Below are 12,816 nucleotides of genomic sequence, written 5' to 3' on the forward strand. Positions count from 1 at the left end.
AGCCACTTAGCTCGGCTCAACATTACTGATTCATAATGAGACAATCTAAAGTGAACAAAATTAAATGGCACAAAAGAAAAGTGGTATTTCAAAATGTGTGTCTTATTTGGAAGATAATTATTTACACAAGCATTCGATTATGTGTATTTCCAAAAAAATTCAATATCGTTATATTTGCTGCTGAAAGTACAGAATATTTGAGAAAATAAGCTAAAAAGATAGCTGCTGGATTCCATCTTTCATTGCATTATCACATACAATGACTTGTTTGACACTGAATGTTTAAAGCAGCAATGCAAAAAGAGAGACAGCATGTGTATGAACGGAAAATATTTTTTACATTCAAAAATCCTTGAAAATACTGTACAAATAATCCAACGGTACTTCTTCACATAATGTGACAATCAGCACTTCTAAAGCACAATTCAAGCTGCTCAATAATTCAAGCCAACATTCTTTCCAAGGTTTCATGCCTTGATTCTCAATTTTCTACTTTCTCTTCTTCAGGTCTTCAAATCTTCTTGTTAGATCATCAAAGTCAATGTCATCTGCATTACCGGCTCCACCACCGGCTCCGACATCATCTGGGATTGGAAAGCTATCAGTGGGCACGGATGGGAGCTCTGGAAGGTCTGGGAAAGTGCTGGCTCCAGGTATAGGCTGGTTACTGCCAGGTGACATCTTCCCACGAGGAGATGGCTTTGGCTTTTCATCATTCTGTAATAAAGCAAAATAGGATATATTAATTATGTACACATACACAGTCCAAGGATAGGAAATTTATTATTATACAATCTCTCTGCAACAGCTGCAGGTTACCCAAGGATAAAGTGTACCTTAACAACAATAATGGATATAGATACAGTAGATAATGTTATCATATGAGGGTAAGTGTAGGTAAAAGAGTGGGGCACGTCAAGCATTTATTTGAGGTCCACAAGCAAGATTCTTTAAGATCATGATTGACTTCTTGAGTGTGGTAATGGCGATGTTATAGATGAAATCTCTATTCAGCCCAAAGGTATTGCAGAAGTTAACAAAAAATTTAGGTATGGTTCCTCGAGCAGCTAACATCAAGTCGATTACAGAGATGGATGAAAGCAGTGCATGATGAGATAATGATGCTTGTTGTTAAAAGGGGCCTAACATGTAGGTCGTCGGCCCCTAATGGTACAAAATGTAATGACAATGTAAAGAAGTTCAAAATCATCCACTGATCAGAATAAAAAATGTGATGAAGAATGAATGGATTGATATAAATTTAAAACAATCAGTGGATCCGATCCAGAAACTATCATAAACAATAGTATTACTGATCAAGTGACTGCTTCTAAAGTACAATCCTGAATCAAGGATGCGTGTTGTCTAAAGGGATGATAATCCAGGTTAACGGCCCCTCATAATGGTACTTATCGCTAGAAAAGTAGAACCATGGTATTTGGCATGTTGCAGTACTAATCAAAAGTAGCGTAGACTCACGGTGTTCCACACATTATGGCGCCACTCATAGGAAACTCAAACCCATGGTGTTCCTTACCTAAGTGTGCTAATCACGGGCGCCGATATTCCCATGGTGTTCCTCTTATAGTGGTACTAATCAAAGGCAACGCCCAGACCTGTGGTGTTTCTCACAATGGTACTGATCACGGGTATTGGAAACCCACAGTGAACCACTCTCTGCTGCTACTAATCACAAACCTATTGTGCACCTAACATAGTGGTACCATTCGCAAGTAAAGGCGACCCATGGTGTTCCCCGCATGATGATACTAATCACAAGTAGTTTCATGGTTCTAATACAATCATCCCTTAGTCGCCCCTTTTAGTCACCTCTTACAACAGGCAGGGCATGATATTGTCATTATAACAATCTAGCAAAACTGCATGAAGTTCCCAATTAGGATCGTGATGAAACATTCACATATGAAAGAAATAGTCAAACATTTTGAGAACATACATACATTATCATTATAAACTGTTATGCCTTTCAGTGTTCAGTCTGCAAGCCTCTGTGAATTTACTAAATATCGCCACAATCCTCTATTTGCAACTAGTGCTGTGGCCTCATTTAGTTCTATACCTCTTATCTTTAAATCGTTACAACAAATTTAGAAATGGGGACCCCCTTTTTATTAGGTCTTATTGTGTACAGGAATTTTAATTTGACTAGCTGATGAAGGGAATGTATATAGATTCTTGAAACATGTACTAGACCTCTATAAATAAATATAAATAATTAATATTTAGTATTGACTAGGCGGACCATCCACCTACATATTTGTTGTGATCAAGTCAATACAGATCAAATACCAGCCACCATCATCAAGATTATTAATAGTTTAAATCGTTAGTTGCCAAGTTGTTTTCCAAGGAGTTCCTCGCCTGTCAAATGGGAGTGGGACTCCGTTATTCCCATAGGTCCGAGGCTTGCTTGAAGTGTTCTGAGCTCGGTAAATTCATGAAGCAGGATGCTACCCTACTTGCACATAGTCCAAGTGAGGATCTCTCCTCTAACGAGTTAGGGACCACCAGTGGATTGTATAGTCCTAGGCGTCTGAGCACAAAGAGGGCCATGATTCAGAATGAGATGCCCACTCCCATTCCATACCAACTGGTATCCTGACTCTCAGGAGCATTTCTAGGCCACTCAGCCATTGCCCATAGTTCACGAACTAGGACGTGACTACAGTAACCCACACTATGAACCATTTGAGAAATCCTATATTTTTCTAGCTCTCCAAACGTTAACAGGGTTGTACAAAAATCCTTTCACTGAGGCCTGGATGACAGACAGAACTTTTATTGTTTCTGAATGGCTAACTAGATACACTTCATTTCGTAAGGAAATTTTAATTAATTTTTATATTCTACTGCAGAGTTACAACTGTGGATTACACTTTAGGTTTGTGAAAAAAAATTGTACACAAATGTCAAAAATGATTTTGAAACAACATAGGCTAAAGAAGAAACGAACAATTTAAATATACACTCATTAGCAACTGAATTAGAGATAGCAGCTGTAGTGGGGAAATGGCGCCGTGCTTGGCCCGGCAAATGTAATAGGAGAGCGTGGCATGTAACAGTGAGGACATTAGACCTTGTACGGGCTGTACGAGTAATAGTTGAGATTACAGGATGGGTAAGACACGAGACCTCAACACCTTTGATCACGGCCCTATTGTCGGTGCCAGGCATATGGGCCACTCCAATCTTGAAGTTGTGCAGGCAATGTGCTGTCCAAGGGCCACTGTATCAAGAGTGTACCACAAGTACCTAGATTCAGGCAAAACCACTGCTGCCAAGGTCAACTGTTGTGGTGTACAACTAGTTGATGACAGGGACCACCGTTGGATAGCTTGGATCGTAAGAGCGGATAGACGGGCCACAGTGCAGCTGATCACTCGTCAATTCAATGCTGGACAATAAAGACATGTGAGCAGCCATACCATCTAGACCCATTTCTTGCCACGGAATACAGAAGCAAACATCCCAGGAGGATACCTCACCTCAACATCCGTCACAAGGCACAACGACCGACATGGGCAGATGAGTTGAGGTACCAGTTGGTACACGCCAGCGGCTGGGTACGAATGCGTTGTTAACCATATTTGACAATGGATCCCTCTTGCCAGCAGGGTAGAGTTTATGCCAGTGGTGGGGGTATCCTTGTATAAGGACTGTTCGCGTGGGATGAAATGGGAGCCCTTGTACATCTGACAACGTCCCTCACTGGCGAACATTACAGGAAATTGCTGGCAGATCATGTTCACCCTTCTGTTCACCTCCAGCACCCTGCAGGAAAGCTGTACCTACAGCAAGACAACGCTCCAGCCCATTGCTCCCATACTGTGGCTGACTGGTTTGAAGAGCATTCATGAATATGAAGATGTTAGCCTTGCCCCTGGAGAGCTCCAATCTCAATTCCATTGAGCACATCTGGGATACTGTTCAGAGGATGTGCATACCCTGGACCCTGCTCTGACCAATCTTCGTGGATTATGCGATCCTGTGCAGTGATCATGGATCAGTATGGCTTTCCAACACTTCCGGTGTCTTGTGGAGTCCATGCTATGCTGCATCACTGCCATCATCAAGATGAAAGGGGGTGCTACATGCTACTAGCTAGGTATCTCTAATTCAATTACTCATGAGTGAATGTATGTATGTGTGTGTATATACTGATTTTGTGAGTCAATTTTTGACGTTATTTCATATATTTATTCTAGTAGGCATACTAAAATTATAATAATTACGAAAGGAATAGGTTTTTTTAATACCTTACAATAACAATTGATTTCTTGCCTTGAAGACCAATCAGATAACTAACTTCAAAGGTGTATATAAAACTGAAAATACTGAACTGTATATTAATTCCAAATCCTGATAATGGAATGCCACAACGCAGTGTTGGAAACACAGCTGTTTCCAAAGCAATAAAAGCACTGTGTTCACATTCTGGAAGCAAACAGCTTGTACTTGCTTGGAAGTTGATTTCCAGTACATTTTGAAATGCATCTCCATTTTTTTTTTGCTATTTTGCTGCACGTCGCACCGACACAGATAGGTCTTATGGTGACAATGGGATAGGAAAGGCCTAGGAATGGGAAGGAAGCGACCGGGGCCTTCGGTAAGGTACAGCCCCAGCATTTGCCTGGTGTGAAAATGGGAAACCATGGAAAACCATCTTCAGGGCTGACGACAGTGGGGTTCAAACCCACCATCTCCCGGATGGAACCTCACAGCTGCGCGCCCCTAACCACATGGCCAACTCGCCTGGTGCATCTCTATTTGTACATGGTAAAAAAAAAAAAACAGATGTTATCCAAGCATACCTTACCTAAGCATACCTAAGCCCAGAGGTGGAGTTGCGATATTCATGTGTGTCGATTTGAAAATTAAGGAAATATTTAAATCACCAGGCGAATACTCTCACAGACCGGAGTTCTCGTTAGTAGAAATTGAAGTTTGTGGTACGACGCGTTTACTCTGTGTAGTGTATTGCCCACTGAAGACTGGAAACATCACTGATCTGGAGGAAGCACTACAGGATTTAATATCCAGGTATGAATATGTAATTTTAATGGGATATTTTAACACTGGCCTGACAAACGAAACTACTCTGACTAAGCGACTATCATGTATGTTTGAATCCATTAACCCTTAGCACTCATGCGGCGAGCCATGCCCGACAATGAGAATATCCCGCACACATCCTATGTCGGGCATGCCCGAAACGATTTTCTTCCCTATATAACTCCTTTGTCGGGTTACGCGTGCAAGAGTTACAGGTACAGCAAGCTACTGCCATCCTTTAACGACAATTTGAAGCCATGTACAGCTACAATCTCTTTGAAATAAGGCTTTGTGCACATTCTTTGAAAACCATGTGAGTTTGTAATCAGATGTTGCTTAGCAACATGGTGTCTGAGCAGCATGAGAAAGAAATAAGATGAAAGTGACGTTGATTTCAGCGATAGTGAGAGTGATTTTCAGTTAAGTGATGAGGAAGATACTGTGGAGCAAGATTGTTGTTGGAGAGTTGAATGATGAAAATCCCGATAATGAGAAAACTATGCTGCAGTGAACAGACCACAGGTTACCATGATGGTTTAAGATGAAGGTATCTCTCTTGTATGGTACTGTTTAATTTAAACAAGACTTTTTTTCTCTGACTTCTCTGCATCTGTGAAATGATTCAATAATAAATTATTCACTTTGCGATTATAAATTAGGAGTAGAAATAACAAATACCTGAAGAACAAACATCAAGCTTACACCACTTTCTCCTATCAAAATGATGCTTCAGTGGAAATTTATGTTTGTGTAGCAGCATGAGACAACATTAAGTCCTTGCATATGCGGATGATATTGTTCTTATTGGCTGCAATGAATTAGATTGAGGTGGTTATTTATGGAACTAGAGGAAATGGCAGCAAAAATTGGCTTACAGGTAAATGATGAAAAGAAACATTACATGGTTGTGCAGAGACTGAATCATGAGAAGGTTGACAGATTGCCTTTGAAGATTGGGAAATATATTTTTAAAAGAGTAGAGGAGTTTAAATTCCTTGATGTATTAATCGATGAGCAAAACCGAAGGCAACAGGAACACCAAGCTAGAATTAAGAATGCAAATAATGCATTTTACTCTATGAGCCCTATATTAGGCTTCAAGTTTTTAACATGGAATGCAAAAATGATTATCTACAATACAATAATTTGATCAGTACTTCTGTATGGTTCCGAGCAGCAGTTGCAAGTCTTTGAGAATAAAGTTTATAGAAAAATTTTTGGCCCATGGTTCGATCCTATCTCTCACAGCTGACAGAAAAAGATCTAATTATGAGATTTACACCCTCTCTCAACAACACACTATAATGGGTGTGATAGAATCCAACAGACTGCGCTGGGCTGGACATGAACTGAGGATGTAGGATAACAGAGCACCAGTGAGATGTAGACAAGGGATCTCTTAATGGGAAAAGACCTTCAGGAAGTCCCCGAAGTACCTGGAAGGAGATCAACAAGGTATGCCGGACCCTCTAAACTGATAACTGGGAAGAGCAGGCTCAAGATCGAAAAGGATGGAAGAAGATTGTGAGATCGGCACGGGAACTTCACGTCCCTCAGAAGATTACGGAGTGAGTGAGTAGTATAATACACATTTTTAACACCTCTCTTATGACGAGAATCTTTGCTAAGAACTAGAAACGCCATCATCCGACCCATGCCGATAAATAGTAACTCCACAACCCTTGACAATTACTGCTCAGTTATTATCCTCTCTGTACTAGGAAAAGTACTGGAGAAACTAGTACACAAACAAAGGACAGACTATCTTTTACATAAAAATTTACTTGACATATCAATCAGGGAATGGTTCAGGTTTGTGGGTTACTGTAGTCACGTCCTAGTTCGTGAACCATGGGCAACGGCTGAGTGGCCTAGTAAGTGGTCCTGAGAGTCAGGATACCAGTTGCTATGGAATGGGAGTGGGCATCTCGGACATATTCTGAGTCCTGGCCCTCCTTGTGCTCAGGCGGCTAGGACTATACAATCCACCGGTGGTCCATAACCCGTTAGAGGAGAGATCCTCACTTGGACTATGTGTAAGTAGGGTAGCATCCTGCTTCATGAATCTACCGAGCTCAGAACATTTTAAGCAAGCCTCGGACCTATGGGAGTAACGGAGTCCCACTCCCATTTGACAGGCGAGGGACTCCTTGGAAACAACTTGGCGAACGAAATGGAATTCGATGGGGAGCTATCAATATTAATGGGGCTTATGGAAGAAAGAAGGTAGAACTGGCTGAGTCAGCAAAGAGGATGCATCTGGATGTGCTAGGAGTAAGTGATATTCGGGTAAGGGGAGATAACGAGTAAGAGATAGGAGATTATAAAGTGTACTTGACGGGTGTTAGAAAGGGAAGGGCAGAGTCTGGGGTAGGGCTCTTTATCAGGAATACCATTGCACGGAACATAGTTTCTGTTAGGCACGTAAATGAGCGAATGATGTGGGTAGATTTGTCATTTGGAGGAATTAGGACTAGAATTGTGTCCGTGTATTCACCATGTGAGGGTGCGGATGAGGATGAAGTTGACAAGTTTTATGAAGCATTGAGTGACATCGTGGTCAGGGTCAACAGCAAGGATAGAATAGTGCTAATGGTCGATTTCAACGCGAGAGTTGGGAATAGAACTGAAGGATACGAAAGGGTGATTGGTAAATGTGGGGAAGATATGGAAGCTAATGGGAATGGGAAGCGTTTGTTGGACTTCTGTGCTAGTATGGGTTTAGCTGTTACAAATACATTCTTCAAGCATAAGGCTGTTCACCGCTACACATGGGAGGCTAGGGGTACCAGATCCATAATAGACTATATCTTAACAGACTTCGAATTCAGGAAATCTGTTAGGAATGTACAAGTTTTTTGCGGATTTTTCGATGATACAGACCACTATCTGATCTGTAGTGAACTAAGTATATCTGATCTGTAGTGAACTAAGTATCTCTAGGCCTAGGGTAGAGAAAGTGAAATCTGTCTGCAAACGAATAAGGGTAGAAAATCTCCAGGACGAGAACATTAGACAGAAGTACATGGATATGATTAGTGAGAAGTTTCGAACAGTAGACAGTAAGCAGGTTCAGGATATAGAAAGTGAATGGATGGCATACAGGGATGCTGTAGTAGAAACAGCAAGGGAATGCCTAGGAAAAACTGTGTGTAAAGATGGGAAAAGGCGAACATCTTGGTGGAATGATGAAGTGAGAGCAGCTTGTAAACGTAAAAAGAAGGCTTATCAGAAATGGCTCCAAACAAGGGCCGAGGCAGACAGGGAGTTGTACGTAGATGAAAGAAACAGAGCGAAACAAATAGTTGTTGAATCCAAAAAGAAGTCATGGGTAGATTTTGGTAACAACCTGGAAAGGCTAGGTCAAGCAGCAGGGAAACCTTTCTGGACAGTAATAAAGAATCTTAGGAAGGGAGGGAAAAAGGAAATGAACAGTGTTTTGAGTAATTCAGGTGAACTCATAATAGATCCCAGGGAATCACTGGAGAGGTGGAGGGAATATTTTGAACATCTTCTCAATGTAAAAGAAAATCATTCTGGTGGTGTCGTGAACAGCCAAGCTCATGGGGAGGAGGAAAATAATGTTGGTGAAATTATGCTTGAGGAAGTGGAAAGGATGGTAAATAAACTCCATTGTCATAAGGCAGCAGGAATAGATGAAATTAGACCTGAAATGGTGAAGTATAGTGGGAAGGCAGGGGTGCAATGGCTTCATAGAGTAGTAAAATCAGCATGGAGTGTTGGTAAGATACCTTCAGATTGGGCAAAAGCAGTAATTGCACCTATCTATAAGCAAGGGAACAGGAAGGATTGCAACAACTATCGAGGTATCTCGTTGATTAGTATACCAGGCAAAGTATTCACTGGCATCTTGGAAGGGAGGGTGCGATCAGTCGAGAGGAAGCTGGATGAAAACCAGTGTGGTTTCAGACCACAGAGAGGCTGTCAGGATCAGATTTTCAGTATGCGCCAGGTAATTGAAAAATGCTACGAGAGGAATAGGCAGTTGTGTTTATGTTTCGTAGATCTAGAGAAAGCATATGACAGGGTACCGAGGGAAAAGATGTTCGCCATACTGGGGAACTATGGAGTTAAAGGCAGATTATTAAAATCAATCAAAGGCATTTATGTTGACAATTGGGCTTCAGTGAGAATTGATGGTAGAATGAGTTCTTGGTTCAGGTTACTTACAGGGGTTAGACAAGGCTGTAATCTTTCACCTTTGCTGTTCATAGTTTACATGGATCATCTGCTGAAAGGTATAAAATGGCAGGGAGGGATTCAGTTAGGTGGAAATGTAGTAAGCAGTCTGGCCTATGCTGACGATTTGGTCTTAATGGCAGATTGTGCCGAAAGCCTACAGTCTAATATCTTGGAACTAGAAAATAGGTGCAATGAGTGTGGTATGAAAATTAGCCTCTCAAAGACTAAATTGATGTTAGTAGGTAAGAAATTCAACAGAATTGAATGTCAGCTCAGTGATACAAAGCTAGAACAGGTTGATAATTTCAAGTATTTAGGTTGTGTGTTCTCCCAGGATGGTAATATAGTGAGATTGAATCAAGGTGTCGTAAAGCTAATGCAGTGAGCTCGCAGCTGCGATCAACAGTATTCTGTAAGAAGGAAGTCGGCTCCCAGACGAAGCTATCTTTACATCGGTCTGTTTTCAGACCAACTTTGCTTCACGGGAGCGAAAGCTGGGTGGACTCAGGATACCTTATTCATAAGTTGGAAGTAACAGACATGAAAGTAGCAAGAATGATTGCTGGGACAAACAGGTGGGAACAATGGCAGGAGGGTACTTGGAATGAGGAGATAAAGGCTAATTTAGGAATGAACTCGATGGATGAAGCTGTACGCATAAACCGGCTTCGGTGGTGGTGTCATGTGAGGCGAATGGAGGAGGATAGGTTACCTAGGAGATTAATGGACTCTGCTATGGAGGGTAAAAGAAGTAGACCAAGATGACGATGGTTAGACTCGGTTTCTAACGATTTAAAGATAAGAGGTATAGAACTAAATTAAACCACAACACTAGTTGCAAATCGAGGATTGTGGCGACGTTTAGTAAATTCACAGAGGCTTGCAGACTGAACGCTGAAAGGCATATCAGTCTATAATGATAATGTATGTATGTATGTATGTATCAATCAGGGTTCAGATCAAATTACAGTACTACCACAGCATTAGTAAATGTAACAAATGATATTCAGCCAGCAATGGATAAGAGACAAATGACTATCATAATTCTTCTCGACCTTACCAAGGCATTTGACTACATAGACAGACATTTTACAAGCCAAATTACAAGCCAAATTAGAAATGATAACAGTCTCTGCAAGTGCACAAGAACGGCTGTATTGTAGCTTCAATTCGGAAAGTATCACAGGTGGGCTACAAAGTACCCCGCGCGCCTGATGGAGTAAGTATTTTGACTACATTACGTTAATTTATGTTAATTTTAAATTATATTAAAATTTATTTTAAACATTTATAGTGCTCGATATATATATATTCAGTTTATGCAGATGTATAAATAGTTTGGCATAATAGCAGGTTTCATAGCCTGAGCCCTATCATGAACAGAAAGGCATTGATAAAATAAAGCGTTTGGGCATACAGGATTTGGAAAAGCTTAATTACAGTCTGTTCTGCTGAAAGAAAGTTGTAAAAATTAATTGAACATTTTGCAAAGAACATCCACCTTGTTGGGAACAATATATTCACTTCAATTTGACCCTATACAAACATCGATGCTAACTACCTTGCATACAAGCATACATTTTTACTTTTTTATTATTCTAAATTATTTCTAACTAAATATTTGCATGGAAGATAATAGAAGTGATTTTACAGCCTTTACAAACATTACAGCTGCGATAGTCTCAAAACAGGAATAAAGTCTGTTGAATGGTTTCACTGTGTTATCCCCTTACTCATGATCCAGCGCGACAAATTCTTCATCTATTTACGAATCTCAACTTTCAGATGTAATTTGTGATTTCTCATGCTTTTACTTGTAATATTGGCCCATTCACTCACAGTTTCTTTTGCTATAACACACTTAAAGCATTCATATATCACACTGTTCACTTATGCAAAAAGTGACTCCCACTTTCTTTTCACTCCTCAATTCCCATTTTCCTCCCACTCACTTAAAACATTTTTATTCTTCACATCTATATTAGAGGTTTTTAATTTTCACCAAGCTTTCTCACTGAAAATCCTTTTGCACTTTCTGTAATTTACATTTCTTGTTGCCTTGAGATCTAAACACGCTCGTCTCTTGTTACTCACGTTCACTGGTCTCCTGAAATACTATGGTATTTCTGTCTCATCAATTAGTGTTAGTAAGTCTCTTCCTTGTCAAGTTTAAATGAACTATCAGTACCTCATCAGTGACAATCTGAGTTATGAATAGAATGATGCAAGCTAGGTTGCAAAAGCCCTTGGCAACTTGTGAATAAGCTGTCGCTGCCAGCCTTCTTGGGCAACTAGAATTCTGTGAATATACCCTGATTAGAATACAAGACGATCATAACAAAATGTTTGGAAAGAGACCTGCACAGAGAACTTAACTTCATGGCTACTGCAGCATTATGTATATTTCTTTCCCTATTTTCCTTGAACTCGAAATACAATAGTAGAAACATTCAAAAAGAATTCTCATATACCTATAAGGTAAGGGTTATTCTGCCTGAAGGCAGGTCCGAACCTCCGCAGAGGTATTCCTGAGCCGGAGTTTACGTGCGGTAGGGTGGCCAGTTCCTTTCCGCTCCTCCATTCCCTTACCCCCCACCAACAGCACGTGACCAACTCCTGACCACGCCCAACGTTGCTTAACTTCGGAGATCTCACGGGATCCGGTGTTTCAACACGGCTACGGCCGTTGGCATATACCTATAAAATGGTCAATAAAAGATGACATAGCCTGCTGTAAAAAGTGTCCTGTAATATGTAAAGTGACTGCTTAACCCTCCAGCAGGCGCACTGGGGTATAAAGTACACCACTGCTAAATTTTTCCACTTAGCAACACTGTAGCTTTTCTAAGATTGGTTGCTCGTCTTCTATTCCTCCAGTGTGATCTTACTTGTTGAATGTGATAGTTTGGAGTCTCTGCAAGTGCACAAGAACGGCTGTATTGTAGCTTCAATTCGGAAAGTATCACAGGTGGGCTACAAAGTACCCCGCGCGCCTGATGGAGTAAGTATTTCGACTACATTATTTAAGAATATTTTCAAGCATGTCACAGTTTAAAACACTCAATTTATTATTATTTCTCTAATTAAAATATATTTTCCGTTTATTTAGGATATTGGCGCCTGAGGAAATAGCCAAATTACTTCACGAACAGCCAGAAGAAGACAACTTGGACAGCGCAGAATCAAGTGAGGAATATGAAGTGATCACGAAACTGAATCTAAGGAAGGTCTCACTTCAGAGGATAGATCTGACTCAGAAGGAATGGGAAATGAACGCTATGAATACTTTATTGGAAAAGACAAAACCACCAGGTGGAGGAAAACGATTTTTCAATGGCATGCAAAACTAAAACCAAAAATGATGTCAAAGTATTTACTGCTCCTAAATGTAATGCAAGAGGAATCGAAGATGAAATATCTTCCTTCCATAAAATTGTTGAAGATATGGTAGATGACACCATGACTCACAGATCATGGGTACATTGAAACTTTCGCAGTGCCTGTGTATTAGAAGACGCTTGTGCAATCGGATCAAATTTC

General features: G+C 40.6%; 1 protein-coding gene across 2 annotated transcripts in view; it reads right to left on the reverse strand.

The window, feature by feature from the left end:
* Positions 1 to 315: 315 nt before the first annotated feature.
* Positions 316 to 12,816, reverse strand: part of Ist1 (IST1-like protein) — a 103,201-nt gene continuing 90,700 nt past the window's right edge. For both annotated transcript variants that reach the window (XM_067135201.2, XM_067135200.2), the window contains one exon: positions 316 to 717. In XM_067135201.2, the coding sequence (XP_066991302.1) occupies positions 490 to 717 (228 nt within the window). In that variant the 3' untranslated portion in view covers positions 316 to 489. The remainder of the gene's footprint in view (positions 718 to 12,816) is intronic.

The sequence above is a fragment of the Anabrus simplex genome, chromosome 1, assembly GCF_040414725.1.
Source record: "Anabrus simplex isolate iqAnaSimp1 chromosome 1, ASM4041472v1, whole genome shotgun sequence".
Lineage (NCBI taxonomy): Eukaryota > Metazoa > Arthropoda > Insecta > Orthoptera > Tettigoniidae > Anabrus > Anabrus simplex.